The sequence below is a fragment of the Cebidichthys violaceus genome, unplaced genomic scaffold (assembly GCF_023349555.1).
Source record: "Cebidichthys violaceus isolate CVI_PGR_0920_01 unplaced genomic scaffold, fCebVio1.0.p SCAF_3, whole genome shotgun sequence".
NCBI classification, from domain to species: Eukaryota; Metazoa; Chordata; class Actinopteri; order Perciformes; family Stichaeidae; genus Cebidichthys; species Cebidichthys violaceus.
In genome coordinates, this window is record NW_027176483.1 from 7657630 (window position 1) to 7679889 (window position 22260).

At 41.7% G+C, this 22260-nt stretch overlaps 2 protein-coding genes and 1 long non-coding RNA gene across 3 annotated transcripts; all 3 read right to left on the bottom strand.

Moving 5' to 3' along the window:
• Nucleotides 1-3021: 3021 nt before the first annotated feature.
• Nucleotides 3022-7403, bottom strand: LOC137881628 (uncharacterized). Its single transcript, XR_011103871.1, has 3 exons — nt 6435-7403; nt 3494-3566; nt 3022-3247 (listed from the first exon to the last, which is right to left on the bottom strand). It is a non-coding gene; the product is annotated as an uncharacterized lncRNA (long non-coding RNA).
• A 3619-nt stretch (nt 7404-11022) lies between these two features.
• On the bottom strand, nt 11023-11685 carry rpp25a (ribonuclease P and MRP subunit p25, a). Its single transcript, XM_068723821.1, has one exon. The coding sequence runs from the start codon at nt 11683-11685 to the stop codon at nt 11023-11025; it is 663 nt and encodes a 220-aa protein (XP_068579922.1).
• A 2017-nt stretch (nt 11686-13702) lies between these two features.
• Nucleotides 13703-20094, bottom strand: LOC137881951 (protein mono-ADP-ribosyltransferase PARP6-like). The gene is made up of 23 exons (XM_068724175.1): nt 20029-20094; nt 19126-19149; nt 18915-18992; nt 17910-18004; nt 17760-17820; nt 17404-17494; nt 17244-17310; nt 16935-17084; nt 16712-16847; nt 16428-16559; nt 16192-16287; nt 16019-16111; nt 15806-15931; nt 15637-15702; nt 15410-15477; nt 15264-15312; nt 14971-15083; nt 14789-14861; nt 14512-14581; nt 14320-14399; nt 14154-14217; nt 13960-14044; nt 13703-13836 (listed from the first exon to the last, which is right to left on the bottom strand). Exons 1-23 carry the CDS (start codon nt 20092-20094, stop codon nt 13719-13721), a joined length of 2001 nt encoding a protein of 666 aa, XP_068580276.1. The 3' UTR covers nt 13703-13718.
• Between the last annotated feature and the right edge of the window lie 2166 nt (nt 20095-22260).

A 22260-nucleotide genomic window follows, 5' to 3' on the forward strand; every position in this document is an offset into this window, starting at 1 on the left:
TTTTTTTTGGTGGCTACTTTTTTTTTGGCCAGGCAGTGTATCTCTGGTGTCTTCAATTGATAACCAAAAAATATGTGATATTGTGGTAAATCTTCTAGTTGATTATATTAGCTGTATAGAATCATGTTTGGAGTTTGTAAAAATGGCTTACATGATAGTATTGCCCAGACTTTTTTTAATCTGGTATATAACACGTATACATGCATTATATTCGCTCTGGAGAAATGCATTTTTTTCGACGGTATATGCTACTTGTCTGAGCCCTCGAGCCCCCGAATTCGGGGGCGTCGTGCAGAACAGGTTTTAATAGGCTACCTGTTGGGATGTACTGGTTGATATTATTATGCATACATTCTAAAAAAGCCAACTAGCAATCGTTGATCTCATACATGTTTTCAAATTAACCTGACTCAGAAACAAAGCTTTACCATATTCAACTAACAAAAACGTGCCTGGCCAGTAAACTCCTCCCTATCGTTGCCCTAATAAGTAATTTCAAAACGGGTTAACAAGCATTTCTGAGTGGAGCCTTATTTTTCTTGATGAAAACCGCGTAACGATGCATGTTGCTGTCATGTACGGGTTTTTGCGTCTGAGTCGGGAGTGAAAGCGATGCGGAGCTGGTGGTCGGACATCTTGTGGACAGAAAGTCTAACTGCGTGGGACCGAAGTTGGACATTATCGAACCATTTGTCGACCTGAAGTTTTCCAAGTTAGGTAAGTGTGTTTTTTACTAGACAACCAATGTTATCAGTAATGTGCACTGATCTATTTCAACCTACAGATTAATTAAATGAGTTCAACTAGCTAGCTACCACATGTAGCTTTGCTAGCTACGTTATTAACTGTGTAGAATGCTGTGTCAGCCCCGCTTAACCGGTATAACCGTGATGTTTACGGCTACATGCAGCATTTACTGCTTCAGCAATGCGCCAGCGCTATAGTGGACACTTGAATTGTATTTGTTTAACATAGGCCAGTCTTTCCCGGCGCTGTGGAATCCTGTTTACCCGGCTAAACACGGTCCAGTATGGCGGCTACGTTCACGTACAAGCCAGTTATAACATTTTACACAGCCTCTTTACAGCGGTAATATATGTAACGTTATGTATGTTTTGTGTATAACATGGGGACATGAGATGGGTAATATCATTCTGTTAGGGCGGCAGCGGAGGTAACGTTAGTAACATGTTAAATTAACGTCTGTTCAAATGGGGGAGTTGGCGGCGGCAGCGGCGACTCTGTTGTGTTATAGTTACGTCACTTTGTTCAGAGTAAAAAAGCCGGCATGTGAAACATTCTTTGACGTCAGTATTGCAGGGGGTTGTGACTGTTGGCGCGTGTGAACTGGTAAAGCTTTGTTGATTCTCGCGCGAGCCTCCGCAGATCGCGTGTTAGCTTCGAGCAAGAACGGAGAGAGACAGCCAGATCCTCCTTGTGGCACTGGCACCTCAGTGGCACTTCAGCGGCAAGCGTCAGTCAGGTGCCACAACTGTGGCTAGCGAGCGGCACTCGTTCGGCACCCGTCAATAAGCTGCCGAGCTGAGCGGGTGGAGCCACATTTCCTGAGAACACCCATTGTTGTCACGATAGGATTTTGATTAAACTATATTACGAACTGTATTGCATTAAACAATCCACAGATTAATCGAAAAGTTGATTATTGCTGTGTACATGGATAAATTAATATGAAATCGCATGTAGTCAACTATTGTTGCTAACATACTCCCATCAGCCCACGTTTATTTATTTATATTTGTGGTGGAAAAAAAATATTTTTAACCTCCCTGTGAGAAACAACCAGATGACGAACTTTTTAAAGTATTAAAACATATTTAATGAACAGACAGTTTGTAATAATTCAGCTGAATGGATAGAGCTCTTTCCCCACGGATGGTTCGGAGGTCTAACAACAATGAATAGACAAAACAGAGTATATATACACATTATCTCTCCTCTCCCTTCACCCCCCTTGGCAGATGTCGTCCTCCTCTGTCTGCCGATGCACCCACCAAGACCAGATTCCAGCCTTTTGGTGGGAAGAGGGTTAGGTGGTGAGATCAGGATGACACTACAGCAAGCCAGAAATGCTCCTGTAACACAACGATTCCCCATATTATTAAAAAAGCCTTTATTGAGAAGAAAAAATTAGTTTTTGAAGAAGACTTTAGGGATCAAGATTTAATTTCTTTATCTTTTGTTGCACTGTTGGCCGATGTTCTCCTGTTTTGTTCAAGCTGTCACTTTTAAAATGTTTTTTATTGAGAAATTAAATGTGCCTTTGGAGAAAACATTTTTCTTATTGTCCTGTGTCTAATATGAACGGCTCCTTTATAACACCAGGAAGTAACGTCAAGAGGATTACTTTATGAACACAGGATAGAGTCTTAACAGCTGCTTCAGTCTTTTGTCTCGTTCAGAATTCTTCTTTCATGTTGTCGACATATTACAGTCAAAGGTTTCTAAAGAACACACACACACACACACACACACACACACACACACACACAGTACCGTTAGGGTCGTATGTCAGGGACTGTTATATTGTGTTAAAAATGTAAAAAATTAAATAAAGAGTTGCTGCTGACGTTATTTAATGCCTCATATGTGAGGTTTCAAAATGACACAACAATATTTTTTTATTGCATACTTGACCTGTTTAATATTTACATATTCTTGAAAAAAAAAAAGTTTAAAGAAACCAGAAACAGAGCGAGGTGTGATGATGCAATGTGACTCAATTATCTCTTAGATTGAGAATTTAATATTTGGTGATGTACGTATATCTCATATCTCATTTGTTGGCTCTAAATCATGACTTTGGGGTAGAAAGGTTTCCATCCATCTATGTGTGTCACTATCAATGCTTTTGTCTCTCCTTACCCGCCACTGTCTCAACATTTTCGGGGCAACAGTCCTGTCTAGACCTGTTGGTGGGGAGCTGGGCTTTTGTGCAGTTCAATCAGGAGAGACAAGTGGATGATTAGTAGTTAACATTTATTATGACAGATGATGCGTTAATGAGTTACACAGAAATTCTTTGGCGCTTGAACTCGACGAGGAGATTTGTCATCGAGTTGTGATTGCCCTGAGTGGCAACAATATAAATCCCCCCGTGGAGTCCAGACACTGGTGGTGGTGGTGGCTGATGAGGTTGATAGGATGATGAGTTGATGAGGCTGATGAATCTGCAAAGATTGGGCAGAGATGGGGAGGTGGAGGGTTCCGTAACAGCAGCATGAACGTACTGAAGGTAGAGAGACAGTCATATTTAAAGACAGGCAGCGGCAAGATGATAGGCTAATGATGTCCTTGTGTCGTTGTGCAATTGGCTAGAGACCAGCTGATCTAGACAGCTGATATCATGATTGACAGCCCCAAAAAATAACAACAAGGAAATAATGTGTGCATGCTTGAGGAGTGACGACAGATGTATGGTAAATAAGCTATGGGCTTAGGCATGCATGAGTATAGTCTTCCTGTCTGAACTTACGCTAGAGCTTCATTTGTTGGAAGGTTTGGCTGATCTCTCTGGCCTGACTGCTGCTGCTGCTCCAGCTCTCCCCCTACAGGACACAACACATAAGACATAATCTACATTCTGATACACAACAGACGACTGAATATATAGTCAGGACTTCTTTTTGACATAATTAAGTGTTGCCAAACTCAAACTTTCCAAGACCTTTAAATGTTTCCTTCATTCAAATAATTCCCTGCAGCTTCTACGAGGAAACAAACTTGTTCCAGTGAAGCTAACCCACATGAAGCTTGAAATAAATATGCAGCGGAATAGAAGTGAGGAAGATTAAGCATCACAGACAGACAGACACTCCGTCTGAGTGAGGCAGAGAGACCAACTGACAGACCGACACTCCGCCCAAGTGAGACCGACAGACAGACACTCCGTCCAAGTGAGGCCGACAGACAGACACTCCGTCCGAGTGAGGCCGACAGACAGACACTCCGTCCGACTGAGGCCGACAGACAGACACTCCGTCCAAGTGAGACAGACAGACCGACACTCTGTCCGAGTGAGACAAACTCACTCGGACGGAGTTTTGGTCTGTCTGTTTGTGTCACTCAGACGGAGCGTCTGTCTGCGTCACTCAAACGGAGTGTCTGTCTGTCTGCGTCACTCAGACGGAATGTCTGTCTGTCTGTGTCACTCAGACGGAGTGTCTGTCTGTCGGTCTCACGGACACTCCGTCCGAATGAGGCCGACAGACGGACACTCCGTCCGAGTGAGACAAACAGACCGACACTCCGTCCGAGTGAGACAGACAGACCAACACTCCGTCCGAGTGAGAAAAGACAGACCGACACTCTGTCTGAGTGAAACAAACAGTCTGTTTGTCTCACTCAGACGGAGTTTCGGTCTGTCTGCTTGTGTCACTCAAACGGAGTGTCTGTCTGTTTGTCTCACTCATACGGAGTGTGTGTCTGTTTGTCTCACTCAGACGGAGTGTCTGTCTGTCTGTCTGCCTCACTCAGACAGAGTGTGTGTCTGTCTGCGTCACTCAGACGGAGTGTCTGTCTGTCTGCGTCACTCAGACGGATTGTCTGTCCGTCGGTCTCACTGGGACGGAGTGTCGGTCGGTCTGTCGGTCTCACTCGGACGGAGCATCGCCGGTCGGTCGGTCTGTTTGTCTCACTCAGACGGAGTGTCGGCCGGTCGGTCTCACTGCCTCATTCAGGCAGAGTGTCGGCCGGTCGGTCTCACTCAGGCGGAGTGTCTGTCTGTTTGACCGACACTCCGCCCGAGTGAGACCGACAGACCGGCCGACACTCCACCCGAGTGAGACCGACAGAACGGCCGACGCTCCGTCCGAGTGAGACCGACAGACCGGCCGACCGACCGGCCAACGCTCCGTCCGAGTGAGACCGACAGACCGGCCGACGCTCCGTCCGAGTGAGACCGACCGACGTTCAGTCCGAGTGAGACCGACAGACCGACCGACGTTCAGTCCGAGTGAGACCGACAGACGGACACTCCGTCCGAGTGAGGCCGACAGACGGACACTCCGTCCGAGTGAGACAAACAGACGGACACTCCGTCCGAGTGAGGCCGACAGACGGACACTCCGTCCGAGTGATGCCGACAGACGGACACTCCGTCCGAGTGAGGCCGACAGACGGACACTCCGTCCGAGTGAGGCCGACAGACGGACACTCCGTATGAGTGAGACAAACAGACAGACACTCCGTCTGAGTGAGACAAACAGACTGTTTGTTTCACTCGGACGGAGTGTCCGTCAGTCGGCCTCACTCGGACGGAGTGTCCGTCTGTCGGCCTCACTCGGACGGAGTGTCCGTCTGTTTGTCTCACTCGGACGGAGTGTCCGTCTGTCAGCCTCACTCGGACGGAGTGTCCGTCTGTCGGTCTCACTCGGACTGAACGTCGGTCGGTCTGTCGGTCTCACTCGGACTGAACGTCGGTCGGTCTGTCGGTCTCACTCGGACTGAACGTCAAACCGACACTCCGTCCGAGTGAAACAAACAGTCTGTTTGTCTCACTCAGACGGAGTGTCTGTCTGTTTGTCTCACTCATACGGAGTGTCTGTCTGTTTGTCTCACTCATACGGAGTGTGTGTCTGTTTGTCTCACTCAGACGGAGTGTCTGTCTGTCTGCGTCACTCAGACGGATTGTCTGTCCGTCGGTCTCACTGGGACGGAGTGTCGGTCTGTCTGTCGGTCTCACTCGGACGGAGTGTCGGTCGGTCTGTCGGTCTCACTCGGACGGAGTGTCGGTCGGTCTGTCGGTCTCACTCGGACGGAGTGTCGGTCGGTCTGTCGGTCTCACTCGGACGGAGTGTCGGTCGGTCTGTCGGTCTCACTCGGACGGAGTGTCGGTCGGTCTGTCGGTCTCACTCAGGCGGAGTGTCTGTCTGTTTGTTTCACTCAGATGGAGTGAGACCGACCGGCCGACACTCCATCTGAGTGAGACAGACAGACCGACACTCCGTCTGACTGAGACCGACAGACAGACACTCCGTGTGAGTGATGTGTCTGTCTGTCTGCGTCAGTCAGACGGAGCTGCAGAACCAGGGTCACAACAAAAATATCGGCTCCTTGCTGGCACGGCGGACAAAAAAGAACAAACTGCACAAAAAAAAAGAACAATAAGATGGCACAGCGGCCAGTTAACACAAACGGCACAACACAAGTAGCACTACCGACCGACCGGCCGACACTCCGCCCGAGTGAGACAGACAACCAGACCGACACTCCGCCCGAGTGAGACAGACAACCAGACGACACTCCGCCCGAGTGACACAGACAACCAGACCGACACTCCGCCCGAGTGAGACAGACAACCAGACCGACACTCCGCCCGAGTGAGACAGACAACCAGACCGACACTCCGCCCGAGTGAGACAGACAACCAGACACACAACACAAGCACAATGCATATTAAAATAAATTACTCTTACTGTTCGTAGCTCTCCTTCTGCGTTCAGGCTGTAGCAAGGACGTCCATGGCACTTCACAATGTATGAGGTGAAGAGGATTTCAAGCCTTCAATGTTTCACTCCTGCTGCAGAACCAGGGTCACAACAAAAATATCGGCTCCTTGATGGCACGGTGGCCAAATAAGAACAAACTGCACAACACAAATAAACAATAAGATGGCACAGCCAGTTAACACAAGCAGCACTACACAACCAGTCTATAGCTAGTTCAACCAGTCTGTTAAGATGAACAACATGGCATGGTTTGTTAAATTCTCAGTAGCAAAACAAAATGATATGCTTATTATACATATTCCAAACAAAAACACTTTAAAAACGCTACAAAAATTATTTAAATTAATCTTTTTTTGTGTGCTTTTGGTCAGACACATATTCAACGCTGAGTACCTTGTAATATGTGTGGTATATGTTATAAATGTACATTGGTACAAAGAGGGTGATAAGAGGCTGCACAGGGAGGGACTTAGGACCCAGGGGAATGAAGGTGAAGGAAACAGGAAGAGACGCCACACAAACAGCTGTTCACCGCTGGCTGCCCGGTGTTATGATTTAACCAATGCATCTGTTGTTGTCATAGTTATGGCAGCTGTTGCAAATTGACGCATTCGGCTGAAGGTCGCCAGTTAACAGGGTCCCTGTTTAAACCATAACACCGGTTCTTGTGTTAAAAATGTCCGCTTAATAATAAATTTAAAAAACCTGCGTTAATGCGCGATATAATAATTGTTGCAGTTAATGAATTAATGCGTTAACGCGATATTAACGCGTTAACTTGCCCAGCACTAATAAAAAGTTAACTTCACTTATAAAGAACATGATGAAGACCATGGCACTTCAAACAATGCAAGTGAAGAGGAATCTTTAAAAACAAAGTTTAAATAATCCTCTTATGGAAATAAAACATAACTCATCTTCATCAGCACAATAGTGGACCAATTTAACTAAAGTATTACAATTTTCTCCCCAGCAATGGGAACATATGAGCACCTTCAACTAATGTAAAATCTTTCAGGGGTCTACCACCCAGACTATAGGACCAGAGACACATCAAACATATCGCCTCAGAGATGACACGAGCAACACAAGCAGGCTTTAGCTAGTTCAAGATAAAAACATGGCACAAATGGAAATTAACAGTACCTAGCGCGGGAATCCAGTCAGTCTTAGTATTAATAAGCTAATGTTCGGCTAATAAAGTTAGCAAAAGACATTTTTCTACATAACACCACGGTCACAACAAACATATCGGCTTAGAGATGACACGGCGGCCACACAACACAAAGCAGCACAACACAAATAAGAAGTAGTTATATCAGGTCTACTGTGTGTAGCTCTCCTTCTGTGTCCTCAGCTAGCTTCAAAAGTCTGCAGACCAGATGAAAACCGCGGCTAAAATGAGTCCAACGAATTAGCTAACTAGCATTAGCGGTGTTGACAAAAAAATACGAAGTTTGGTTCTTAACTAAATCTCCTCAGCTGGTGTCGTCTCTGCAAGCTCCTCTCTCGAAATTAAGCCCTTCAACTCAGTCCTGCACAAAGCAGACCTCGAGACCTCATGACTTGAGCAATTTGCCAATCAAATGAAAACAAAAATTTAAAAAATGGTTGTCACCTGGCAACGAGCTCTGAGCATGCGCATTGTTGTTTTCCAAAACTACCGGGGGTACATCCCAAGTCTCTAAATTGCATCCCCATTTCCTTCACTTGCGTCCTTTCCTTGCGTCTTAGTCCCTCACACCAGGGATGCATGGAGGAAACCATGCGAGGAGAGAGGAACGAGGAAACATGCTTTAAGAGACATGAGCTGAGAGACAGTCAGATCCTCCTTGTGGCACTGGCACCTCAGTGGCACTTCAGCTTCACTATATTACGAACTGTATTGCATCAAACAATCCACAGATTAATCGAAAAGTTTATTATTGCTGTGTACATGGATAAATTAATATGAAATCGCATGTAGTCAACTATTAACATACTCCCATCAGCCCACGTTTATTTATTTATATTTATTTATTTTTCTTCTAATGTTATCCTGGTATGTGCTTGCACCATAGACTAACAGTTGTCTTGCATACGGTCATTCTATTGCCTTGACTTTTTTGACTCTTTTGTACATCCGGACTACCTGTCTTACTTTGCATCGCGCTTCAAAAGAAAAAAACAAATAATCCATAAAACAGACTATCAAAACGTACATGGACCAGGGGGGCACACTCCTCTGACTACTGGTGACAATCCTCTGACGCCTAGTGGTACTGCCCTGACTAGTAGTGGCAATCATCTGACACCTAGTGGCACCCGGCTGACGCCTAGCGGCACCCGGCTGACGCACTGCCCTGACTAGTAGTGGCACCCGTCTGATGCCTAGTGGCACTACTCTGACTACTGGCGACACTCCTGTGACTAGTGTTGACACTGGCAGCTTGTGGCACCTATGACACCTACATATAAGCAGAGGAGTGAAGATATTACATATTTAAAAAAGAAAAGGTATTCGAACATTTTGGCATAACCACTTGTCAGGGCACTCTGTAGATGCTTGGATGTCACAAAAAAGTGAAAAACAAACTAAAAATAATGAAAAATGTATTAGTTATTGATTATTGCAGCTGATAATCTTTGGCTATTAAGGCCTAATAATCAGATTGTATTTTTGTTTCAAAACGGCCTAAATCAAGCCATAAACCAACCTCCACTATAGAGGATGAATTGTAATTATCTGTAATCTCATATCTCTTATTCATGGACTATATTACCTTTTGTACAAGTTCTGTAAACATACAAGTTAAGAAACACAGGTTTAATATCCTAAACAATTTGATTTGGCTGTCAAAATATATACTCAAATTAAGATTTTTAAGATTATGATTTTTCTAAAGCATCTATAAAGGAATTGCCCTTCTTTTTATAATCCTCAAATATGTAAATAGAACAACTTGTGGCAGGTTTTCTCTATCAACACAATGTTCTTACCTTTTTTATGTCTTTTAAAATTATTTGATATGATATAAAATGTCATAGAAACGTTAGGTGTGTTTGTTTTGTGTTCATTAAGAAAATTATAAATCACTGTCACTCAATACTGCAGTGCCATCCTTTCTAGCAGGCATATGTTTTACTGTTAAGTTTTCAGTTGGCTTTTTTGCACGTCCTCTTCCCCCTGTATGACAGATTCAACCTGGTCATTATCTATTCAGTCACATGGACGGGGTAGTTATAGCTTCAGTGGGATACATGTATGTCTCATATTGATGAGATAAAGCTGTATCATGGTAGTTATTATATATTTGCAAATTATAAGGTCTGCAGCTTAAATGCTTTTTGAAAAACTGAATATGTCCTATATGTGTCTCTTTTGTTTCATGGTTCGACGAAATGAAGAAGAAAAAGAAGAACATCACATTGATCCGGCACAAGATGGAGCTGACCTTTTCCCTCAGACGGAGAGAGGTAGTAGAGGGGCAGCCTATGGTATCAGAAGTCCAGGAGAGATGGCCTCCACTTTTTTCCATTGAGGAGGTAAGGCTGTCCTCATTTATTGTCTTATAATGCTTATTGTGGTGTGTGGAGTAATTATACTACATTGACTCTAACTGAATAAATACAGGATCTGCTGTTAGTGGTGGACAGATATAGTGGCAAACTCTACTATACACTGTCCTATCACTCAACTACAGGCCCCTCCAACACACTGCACCTCAGTACACCATCAATCCCCAAATTTGTAAAACAAACTGCTGTCAAACTGAAAACAATGAATGTCATGGTCAAATTTTTATTGAATTGTTGATCCTTAAGATTCATGTTGACAAATGCCAATACATTACGAAACTTTCTTGCTGGAACTAAATGACATATATTTGCAAACAAGTTTCTGTATGCAAATATATGCTAGTTCAGTGTATAGACAGAAATGCAATGTAATGCTGTGGACAGGGCAGCAGCAAAACTTATTTTAGACATCTAAAGAAATAATTTTTAGTGGTTATTAGTAGAATTGGGGGACTGTTGTGACTTTAGTTAATCCAAATTAACTATGAAGTCACAGTAAACTAACTGATCAAGGCAGTGGTAGTCCAGCAACTCATGTGTTCCGTGAGATAAATTACTGTAGAGCATTGATAAAGGCTTAATTTCCCCTACAGTAAGGTCTGTCTGACAGCAGGATAAAGAGCCGAAATATTCTTAATATAGCGTACACTATGACCAACCTTGCACATTTATTGTTACAAATCATTCAAAGTTTCCCCTTTATTCATCCTCAGTGGAGCTGTGTACTGATGCAAATTGTAGATTATGAATTGAGAGAATGTCTCTTGTTTTTTGACTTCGGAGGCAGAGGAAATTGTCCACTCTAATAGCAGAAAAGTGTACATTAAAATATAAAAGTTGAAATTCAGAGGTGTTCCATATTTTAGGCACACTTAATGCTGCATAAAGACATGATAAAATAACCCTCAGTTCTAGCCAAATATAATACATAAGTCATATAGTATATGTTCATTTTATGATCTTTCACATGCTGTAGTCAGGCATTCATGGAGAACATTCAGTCATTCAGGTCATCCAGACAGACTCTCTTAGCTGTGTGCTGTGAGGAGTCACTGTGAGCTGTCCTGATCAGACCTCTTCGTCTCTCTGCGTCCTCTGTGGGAACACTCAGGGTCTGAGGGGGTTGATATCCAGGCTCCTGGGGATCCAGAGGGTCTTTAGAGAGCAGGATACAGATAGCAGGAACTGTCCTCTGCATGGTTACACCTGCTGCTCCCTGTTGTGGACTCTCCCAGACCTCATTCACTGTCTTGTAGTAGAGCTTGGACACCTGGTGGAGTTCTCCCACTTTACGTTTCAGAATCTCCACACAGGTGACGGTCTTGGTGACTCCTCTTCCTGAGCCAGTAAAGACCACTTGCCTCATTGATGTCCCATTGCTGTCTCTCCCCTCCCCTTGCATGCGAGCTGTTGCAAACCGCAGCAAATTGCGGATCTTGCTTCCTTCTTTCACTCGCATGTGCAGCATGTCTGCTGCTAGGCCGGGGATCGGATAGGGACTGCTGTCCTCTGTGCGGCTGATTCTCCTGAAGTTGCTCCGGTCAACTTTTGGTGACAAAGATGAAGATGGGACATCAGGGTTGAGTGAAACAGACTGCAGCTCCATCATAGCGCTGCTTGTAGCATCTGAACTCTTCGTCTGACCCCTGGGTTCAGTCATTGTTTAGAGAGCGGTGGAATAACAACGCAGGATGCGGATTCTGAGCCTGCAGCCTCGGATTATTTGCATACCTCCCTTGAGATCAGAAACACGTTTCTTGTTAATTAAGAAATTAAAAACTGATCAGCTTTGTAATCAAAAACTGTGACTTATCCTGATCTTCTCTCTGTTCTCTGTACGGCATTTCCATTTTGTCTTCTGAGCACTGAGATGACAGCCAGCAGTTTGAAGAGGGTATTTCTTCCTCTAATCCCATTGACGTGAAGGAAAGGATGCCCTTGCTCTATTCAGCACTGAGGACAGCTGATGCCAACAAACACATATGAGGCTCAGAGAGAGACATGTAGAGTGGGACAAAGTGCTCTTAAAGGCACATGCAACATTTAATAATGTCTGTCACATTGTAGTTTGTTGGTTTTGGGGGGTAGCTTTTGTTAAACCCTAAAGGGTTCAGAGATTTTATTTGTCCATGTGGATGCTTTAATTATATGGATGAATTAACATGAGTTAATGAGATCTAACAAGGCGTGCAGTTGAAACAACCCTTTGTTTCAACTGAATTGGTTTTGATTGTTGACATTCTTAATGCGCCTTTTTGCCTTATATTGCACCAAACTACAGTCTCACTGCAGTGAAGATATTCATAAATAATATAATAGTTATGTCAACATATCATGGCTTTCGAGACAACATTTTCTCTGCACTATCATCAGAGAGCCATATGGTCCTTGAAAAATGTCTTCCTTTGGGCTATCGCAGCAACTTTACAGTTCTCCTCCCTTCAGTCCATCGCCTGCTGGGCTGACCCAGAAAATGCTTGCTCCCTCATTTGTGCCTCTTTTGAGTCAATGACATTTATGAGGACAATCATACCTCGGAGCTGCAATTTTTTTGCATAAAACCAGAACTTGTAAGAATAGATTCTGTATCCAGATGCAAACAGAGGTGTTTTCCTCAAGGCTTTCTTTAGAGAAGCAGAGTCAAGGGAGGAGGTCAGGAGGCAGCTGTGGGGCTCATATGGAACTAGTATACTGTTATAATGGTGCATTTCTGCCTCACAGGATGGGATGCACCCCATGATATTCACTGACTTGAACAATGAGCACAAACATGTGGTTCTCAGTGGTGTCAGTATTATTCAGAACAAAATACAATTGGTTCCAAGGAGAATAGGCCACTGTCCATGAATGTCAATAAAATGCATGTTTCAGTGAATTCACATCATGCAAATTATTTGTAAAACATTTGGATGATATAGTCACTGCATATGCCATAAAAAGCTTCTTTTTTTTAAAGCATATGATTATTTTTGTGTGTGACTCCTGTGACACATCTGATGTGCTTGGCGGTTTTCTGTTGTTTTTCCGAAATAGAATATAACACAAGATCATATCAACACCCAAGTTTTTAATGTGATGAAAATGCTTTCTAATTTAAACATCTGTGGCAATATCTACTTACAGACATTTTGAATTATAATCATTATGGTGTTTTATTGGCTCTGTGTGTGTGCAATGAAAAAACCCTCAGTAGTTGTTGGTGGTTACACTTCCATCTTGTGGTACAAAACAAGTAATACACTAAATAACAAAGTGGCCCTTCGAGCTGTAGAATTAAAATATAATATGTTGAACAAAATTAACAGATATTGAAAATCTTTATTTAAAAAAAATGCATGGTACAAAACATACAAAATATAAGTTTACAATACAGAGACGAAGATTTAAATGACACCAGACTGTAAATTAAGATATAAGGCAAATAAGCTTTTCCAGGTGCATGACAAAACAAACAAGCTTCATCAATCGCATATTATCTCAGTTGAAAGAAGAGATGTCCTCTTCATTTTTCTGTTGGTATTTTCCCTCCATTGAGTTAGCGTTTCTCATTCAAACAAACCAAAGCTGATGAACGTAACGTAAAGCATTGTTTTTATGTTGACTTGTCAAACCATAAGCCATGTTTAGCCACAAAGAAACAAATCTATTTTCAGTTTGTTTAAAGAAAAGAAAAGAAATCTGCACTTATCATGATCATAAATCATTCTTTGTTTTCTCAGCACGGTTTGAAGCAATTACTTGTAAAATTTCCCTGTGGATCCCGGCTTCCTGAGTGTTGATGTGGACATCTCCTACCTGGCCGTTCTCATACCTGAGAAAGACACAAGCAGAACATTGTAGAAATCTGCACTATATTCTGGCAATGTATAATTTCACTGAGAGGCAGAAAGGTTTCTCAGGCATTCCTGTCTTTGCTGCTGTATGTTGTACTCACACAAAGAGGAAACGTGTGCACACATGGTCGGATATTGGACACACCCAAATGTTTCTGTGTTTTTGAAGGTCCTTTGAAGTTACGACTGTCAAAACATGCAGACAATTTTTATAAAACTTCATTAAAAAAATCATTCCTAATGTTATCAAAGCAAGGCTCTTTGTAACATGTATGCATTTGTATCTCAAATGTACCTTCACAGAGAGCAATGCAGTTTAGGTTCCTGTTTTGCAGAAACCTGGCTTGCCCATGCTGGTCCTAAGACAAGGAGAGCATACAGGATGAGATTTAACAAACAAGAGAAGACGTCCTACAGAGTGCAAGTAGACACCTTTTGGACAAACGTTAATGATGATCTACCTGTTTGATTGTGTTTATTTGGTTGTGTTTCTTTATGAGTTCTTCTTTGGTGGGCATTTGGTGTCTCCCTTTACCCATCTCTGCACAAACAGGAAGGATCAGTTTAAAAAGAAAGTATGTTAGAATCAATAAATAAAGGTAATTTTTGTATACATTTTGATTTGTGAAAATAATTATATTGTGCAATCATACCAGAGTATCCAAATGATATGCTTGAGATAGGACTCAGATAAATTCCTTTCCCATATGCAGCTCCATGAAGCTTAAAGAAGATACAATGTGAACACTAATTAATTATTTAATTTTAAATCCTGAATGTTTCATAGGTCTAACTGTACACTTGATCCAAGTCTAACAAGATAAACTCCAAACTCTGCTAAAATCTCCACTGTGACATGACAATCAATTTAAAGGCTAATTTTAACTTAGCTCAAGGAATACAAGCTACTTTTGTATTTTCATACTGTACCTGTAATTTTGTATAAGAGGCATTAATCAGCCCATTTCTCAAAATAGAGTGCCAGTTTTCGATGTGGGAACCACTGAAAGAAGAGACAATATAGGGTCTAAGCATATGAAGCAAGGCTCATATTCTGTATGTTGTATTGATATGAAGGTTTTATATAGTGGCACAGCTTTGATTTTACTCACTGGAAAGCAAAGGTGCTGCCATAAAGTTTCTTGGCAGTTTGAAAACGAGCTTCTTTGGATGGAGGGCTGCTGACCAACAGGAACTGATGGGGTGTGTGCATGAACTTAAGTTGCTAATGTGGAAAAAAGTGATCAAAAGAGAGCACAAACAAAATACTATTAAACAGTATAAAACTGTATAAAACACAGTTTATGATATAATATTTGGCTGCAAATTTTAACTACTATTGCTTTAAAACATGCAACTACTGTGTTAAGATGTCATTATCTAACTGTGAACTGCTCTATCATACCCCATTCAGTGGAAGCTTGACAATGTGTGATCTGTTGCTTGTTAAAATCCTGTTGTCAAACATACAAACACACACCTGGGTATGAATTTAAGAAACATTCATCTTTAATAACATACCAGAAAATATGTTTAGATTGAGACACTCACCATTGTAGTAAGGGATGAGCGAGAGGATCCATCTTGTCCATCTGCTTCTTTATTTCAGAATAAGGACCCTGTATATGATAAAAAATACAGTTTAACCCTTTGGATATTAATGTAGCTGTCAAGGAGGTATTCACCAGCTTTCAGATTATTCTCAGATGAGGAGAACCAGATATGAATTTTGGAAAAAAAAGTGTCACGAGTGTAGGATTTATTTAAAAATCAGTCACCTGTGACATCCTCCTGATTAACAAAACACTGTCCAGCGCTTTTTGCAGCCTGTCGTAACTCTTTCTCTGTCAAACAAAGCAATAGATTATTCCTTCAGAATAAAATAAATATGACATATTGAATTGTTCATAACAAATTAAGTTATTAATAAGTTTGTTCAGCTGATACCTTAGGACTAAAGGCCAGGGTTTTGGGGTTGCACGGATCGACAACAGAGGGGAACGGTTCAAATATGATGCTCTTGCGTGAAGACTGAAGGGCAGCTCTGCACATGGCCACCAACAGGTCAACTACCTGTAGGACAGCCATTACTGCAACACATCAATCTTACATTATGATCACCAAGACTACCCTTTAAAAGTGTGTTTGTGTGTTACAAACCTCTGCACCGGTGGCAACCTCCTCCGTAGCTCCGGACATAACACCCAACGTATAAAAGGAAAACACACAAAGCTCCCGGGTGCAAACTGCTGGCTACAAACACACACAGGTCATAACAGTCAACATCTTCATTTTTTTGTTTTCACCCAATACATTTCTTTGCAGGAGTGTACCTTTAACGTAGGGCCATTCTGAAACACATGTCGCTCATCACAGACAACACAGTATTCATTCAGTGTGGGGAGTCTCTGCTCGGCATACTTCATTATCTGCGAACACAATGAAAGACATGATTTAAAAAGCATATTGTAACCACTAGTTGTCAGCACAAGCTGGATTATAGGTGCAGTTACCCTCTAATTTCCCCCCTCTAATGAAATGTAACAGTACTTGGGTTCTTATTCTTTACCTGCACCAAGAAGCCGTGCTGCAGAGTTGGGGTGGTCTTACAGTGTCTGATGACCTGGGAGGAGAAAAGCAGCTTCATCAGCTGTCTGGTACTAAGCTGTGCTGATGACTTGACTGCTGACACCGCAACCCTCTGAGGAAGAAGGAGCACAAACACTTTTTATTAAACACTTACAGAACTTATTGAGAAATAGAGGAGACAAAGACTTGGAAAGATTGTTGCACACACAGCAGCAACCATAAACTCTTCAAGTGAACGTCACAGAGGTGTTTTTTTCAATTCACCTTTCCACTGGGTGTGTAGGTGAAGAGCTCTCCTGTGGGATTCTTGATGGCATAGGACGTTGTATGATTTGTGAAACGGGTCATCGCTGGTGAAATGATCCTTGCTTTCAGAGAGGGTTCCTGTAGCTCACTGGACCTGCTCACAGTGAGTGAGGAAGCAATGAATAGAGACTTCAGACTGAATCAGCAACAAAACTGCTGGATTCATTTGATGGTCACATACTTTGATGGTGGGAGCCAGATGCTAAGTCTTGCACGAAATTTCTTGATGGTTCCACTTGGCCTAAACCAGCTGTGTCTTCTCTTCTGTTGGACAACGACGTTGTCATTGGTCAGATGTTTCCATTCGTGAGCTAAGAAGACTGTGAGAACACTGAGGGACAGACATGAAGAGTTAATCTGTAGGCTATGAATACCATAGATAGGGCTTCAAATCTTCATCCATATTTGAAAAGTTTATCATCTAAAAACTGACATCTGTAATAACGTGGAGGGGAGCCTATTACATGAAAATTACACTATTAACACTCACTTCTGTAATTGTTTTCTAAGGCTGAAATTATCAGCGTTGGATGGTTGAAAGACTTTGACTGAAGGTGCTGTGGAGTAAAAACATCACTTTATCAGGTGACACATTAACTTAGGGAATTTAAATAGTAAGTCTAGTTGGCAGCAGTGTTGTTGATGCTCACCAGGTCCGTCCAGATACTGAGACGGAGAAAAGTTCAGACGGATAACGATGGGCTCTGATGGGTTAAGGCTCCAGGCCTTGGCCACTTCCTCCTGTAGACACCACACAGCGCAATCAAACACAACAAGAAGCCACGACAGCAAACATGTCAATATATTGTACTTGAGTGTATAGTAGAGCTGCCCCCTCTTAGTCGATCAGTTGTCTCAGTCATTTTGGTTTTAGACAACTAAGATCGCCTTCGATTAGTCGTCCTTTATGCTTTTTTCATGCTTCTTTTAGTCGACAAAATTGTATGTTAGTCGACTAAGATTTTCTTTAGTAGAGGACAGCCCTAGCAAGTTGTATTAAACTTACATCCAAAACGTTGGCATTTATGTTTAAGTCAACATCCACATCATCAATTGACCCATACTCCCTAGAAGAAGAAAAGGAAGAGGAAATTTAACAATGTATGAAAGCAGCAGCAATCCTGTTAAGACCATGAAAAGGACAAGATGTTCTGACCTGATGGAGGCTGCAGAGTCCGAATACAAAGTCCTGACTGCCTCTATGTCAGTCTCCAGCTGAGGGTGGTGAGTCAGGTCGGTGGCACAGCTCTCCTGCCGAGACAAACACTGACACACTTGCCTTATGGTCCAACCAGCTCAGCACCACATGGGGCTGAGGGATCAAACCAGTCACATCATTTTTACAACAATGGCTAAGAAGATTGCTTTTACTCCTCCTTAAGATACAAAACGTGGGTAATAATTTATTTCCATCAACCTCTATTTTCTATTTGGCATGTATACACAGCATATAAACAATTAAAAATGCTTTCTAACTGTATGTTACAGTAACACACCATAGCAGATACAAGGAATATTTAAGTGTTGTCAACTGTATTTGCATGATAGCTGTGCAGCTTAATAAATTATTCAAACACATAAGATTAGAACTGTTTATTATATAAATTAATGACATATGTATTTATCAATTTAGAAATACTTCTGTATTTTCATACACTCTATTTGCTGATACAGGCCAGGAGAAACACATTAATGAATAAATTAAAACCTGATTGAAAATTATCTGTATGTGTGTATAAACAGCTAATACATGTTTTATAACACAGTGAGGATTGTTTGGGCATATATAATAAATATGTTATAGTGTGTAATTGATAATTTATTCTCTGTTGATATGTTTGTTATGTATACTAGAAATTATAATCATCTCCAAATGCATGATAAAAACCTATAAAAGGCCTTATAGCTGTTAGTACTTATATTATAGTGTTTTGATATATATATATTTTAATATTGTAGTGTCAATTTATTAAATATATTCTGGTTTCACGTGTCAAGTATGACTTTAAGGACCCATTGCCATTCCAGTATCCAGTGACCACATGATAACTTTTAAATCAAAACACAACCTTTTCTGGTGGTAGGTGTCTTCACTTAAGTGTGCGGTGATAATTGGGATTGTGATAAAATAACATTCAAATCAGCACAAAGAAATGCTTACAGGGATTCCACACAGGATCTCCTCTGAGTCACTGTCCTCATCATTTTGTCTCTCTGTCCACTGTTGGCTCTCAGTCTCCTGTCAGGTTAATGGGAGAAACTGTCAATCAAAAGATCCTCTTATTTACACCACTAATTAGTTCCTTCTGTCCACACAAACAAAGTCAACTAACATGAATATTACAGGAATAGGAGAGGGATATTAAACTCACCATGTGTTCAGTTCTTTGGCACTTCTTCAGCAGCAATCAACAGTCTTCTTCCTTTACTGTGACTGACACAATTAAACACATATGTGACCTAATTAGTTCACCTCTACATTATACATATACTAACACATGACTGTCACTAGTTTCTTCAAAATTTAAACTACATTTTCATCAACAATATTCTTCTTATTTGCCTCCCTTTATCTCAACATCTACATGATTGACGATGCAAAAAAAAACATTCAAAAGACGGGAACATGTTTTGTAATAATGTGTTAATGATGTCAGTGGCTTACCTTTCCTTCCTGAGAAGTTTCAACATATTCCAAGTGAACAAACAACTTTATGGTACATATAAAAAAAATATTATCGCCACATTTGATGCTGCAACAACAAAAACAAGGAATATTCCTGTTTCTTGGGTTGACTGGCTGCCGGTGTTTGGCTGTCCTCTCCCCCTCTGGTTTTGAAAAGCAGGAAGTCCCACATGTTGAGTCTCGGTCTTCAGCGCCACATGATTGGCTGCAGATACTGACGACCTGATCAGCTGAACCTGGTCCTGATACAGGAGAGGCAGAGGAGGAGACCGGCAGCTCCAGGTCTAGCCAAGTGTATGCTTTTATGCACACTTACAGTATCTCTGTCCTGTTTGTATGCTATGAGTACTATCCTCCCAACAGTCTATATTCCTTTAGTAAAAGAGGAGAAAAACTAAACAGATCTGTGTGTCATACAATCCTCCAGACCAGGAAAGTCATGTCAATGCATCAGTTCTAAGACTGCGATGAGAACAAAGATCCCTGGTGGCACATTTGAAAGATGGTGATACAGTATGTGTGATGTTTGGCATTTATTAGTCTTCCTATCTGTCTGCTGCGCTGTAGTCTGACCTTAATCGTCAGTTACCCTTGTTAGCAGTCGCCTGCTGCTCTGCAGTCTGGTCAGATTACACACTTCTAGGGCCGCATACATCTGTTCAAGTTGTCTCTCAACAAGTGCTTTTCTCAGAGTAATCCACTTAGACATGAGTGGGTGTTATGTGGCGGTGTTTATTTATAGTGGTTGGGCACAATAGCATGAACCCCCCTACTTTACACTGTAAACTTCATTTTTTTAAGACTTTGAAGATGAAGCAACTGAATACAAAGCTTCTGAAATTTCTGCAGAGGTGAGTCATCACGTCTCAGACACAGTGACAACAGACATTATGAGCTCCACAAAGGTAGTATTTTTTAGCAGATATATTGATTCATATTGTCTTATATTGTGTAGTTTTTGTGTTGCATCCACCCCCTTCTCATTTGATACACCCACTGTTATAACTTTCAGGCCTCATCTGTCCTTCCCACAAGATAAACAAACAACAGGTTCACAATGAGTAATACAGTAATCAGATTTCCACAGCAACCAGCTCTGTACAATATCTACTGCATCTGTTGTAGACACCAAACAGTCGACATCGAGACTTATGAGGACGTTAACTGAATAGCAGAAAGAAAGGACAAACAACAAAAGGTCCCAAGCTGGAATTGATCTGGAGACATTTCAGTTATCCACCAGGACACCCCAGACGGTTACACCTCTTTACATATGAAGCATAAACGCTTATAGAGTATAATATTTTTAGATCATTAAATGGAGAGATGTTAATTGCAATTGTTTTGTTTTGTAACTCATGTTATTTGTAAAAACCATTACATTACAGTTTGAACCACAGACTATAGGTTTAAAAATGTGGTGCAGCTAAAGTTTGAAAAAAATAAGTCTTGTGACCTGATATTTTAATAACTGTAGTGAGACAGTTTAGGTATAACCATATTTATGTACAATAACTTAATAATAATTTTGCAATTCAACATATTTCAGTTGTTCTGCAGCTTGATACAATCACCCAGACAACACTTCAACCAGTCTTCCACCAGAGGAAGCTGTTGTTGTAGAGAGGGAGAAAGAGATAGTATTGTACTTTATAAATATCAAACAGAACTTGTGGAATGTTCCTGACAATTAAACTTTATTCATCAAGATGTTTCCCCACTTATTTGATTAACTTAATTTGAGTTTTCTTGGGTGTTCATAGCTGTTTTAACTAACAACTACATTTAGTTGTAATGATTTGCAACTTTGAGTAACACCGCCTTTAAGCAATGCAATGTCAGAGGACATTGTCCATCATTAGCACACTCAAAAATGAAGCAGATTTAGTGTGCTGTAACAGTTCAGGAATAGCAGGTTTGGACACAGATGCAGGAATCACTGATGAGGAAGCAGCAGCTGCTAGGAAATAATTTAAATGGTGAATAAATTTAGATCGCTGTCCAAAGACAGGCAGGCAACAGGCAAATCCCCAAAAACAGACCAGGAACACTGAAATGGGGAGCCGGGCAGGTTCTCCAGGACAAGTTTAGCTGTGGAGCAAGCTCAGGATAGGCTGGCTGCAGACTGACAAAGCCAAGCCTCATAGATTGGGAGGTATGCTTTGAGTAGGCCATGGTGCAGGCTTGGAGGCTGGTGTTGAGTCGATTGGGCTGGGTTGCAGCAAACTGTTTTTCCTCGATGACATCGAGGTGGCTAACAAAATGACTCACCCTCTCCTTGAACCACTGTTGCTGTGTAGAGATTTTCTCCAAAAGCTGAGCTTGCCGATGTGGGCAATGAGTTTTGCCTCAGTCAGATCAAACTTACAAACCTTCTTGGAGAAAACGCATTGCTCTGCTGGGTTCATAATTGGTCAGTTTGTTTCGTCACAGTTCAGGAATAGAAGGTTGGGACTCAGAAGCAGAGAACACTGACAATGAAGCAGCAGGTGGTGTTAAATGATTTAAATTGGTAAAACACTTACAGAGTGCATTCCAAAAACAGGCAGGTAACAGAGCCCCCCCCCCCCCAAAAAAAAAACAACTAAAAAAAACAGACCAGGAACACTGAAACTAACATTAATGACATTAATGAACAGGCTGGATTACTTAACACAAGGTGGGATGACAAACCGGCACAAGAGGGAACCAGTAAATACACAAAGACTATTTAACTAATGAAACACAGGTGTGTAAAAGAAATTAAAAAATACAGGCGGGAAAAAGACAAAAGCAGGAAGTAGAACACACATGGCGGAGTGAGGAGTGAACCTTTAAAATA

Coding starts and splice junctions, on each gene's coding strand:
- rpp25a (XM_068723821.1), bottom strand. CDS start 11,685: ATGACTGAACCCAGGGGTCAGACGAAGAGTTCAGATGCTACAAGCAGC.
- LOC137881951 (XM_068724175.1), bottom strand. CDS start 20,094: ATGTATGCGGCCCTAGAAGTGTGTAATCTGACCAGACTGCAGAGCAGC. Junction 17,495..17,759: donor TAAATGCCAACGTTTTGGAT/GTAAGTTTAATA, acceptor TGGTGTCTACAG/GAGGAAGTGGCCAAGGCCTG. Junction 14,045..14,153: donor CTGCATTGCTCTCTGTGAAG/GTACATTTGAGA, acceptor ATGTTTTGACAG/TCGTAACTTCAAAGGACCTT.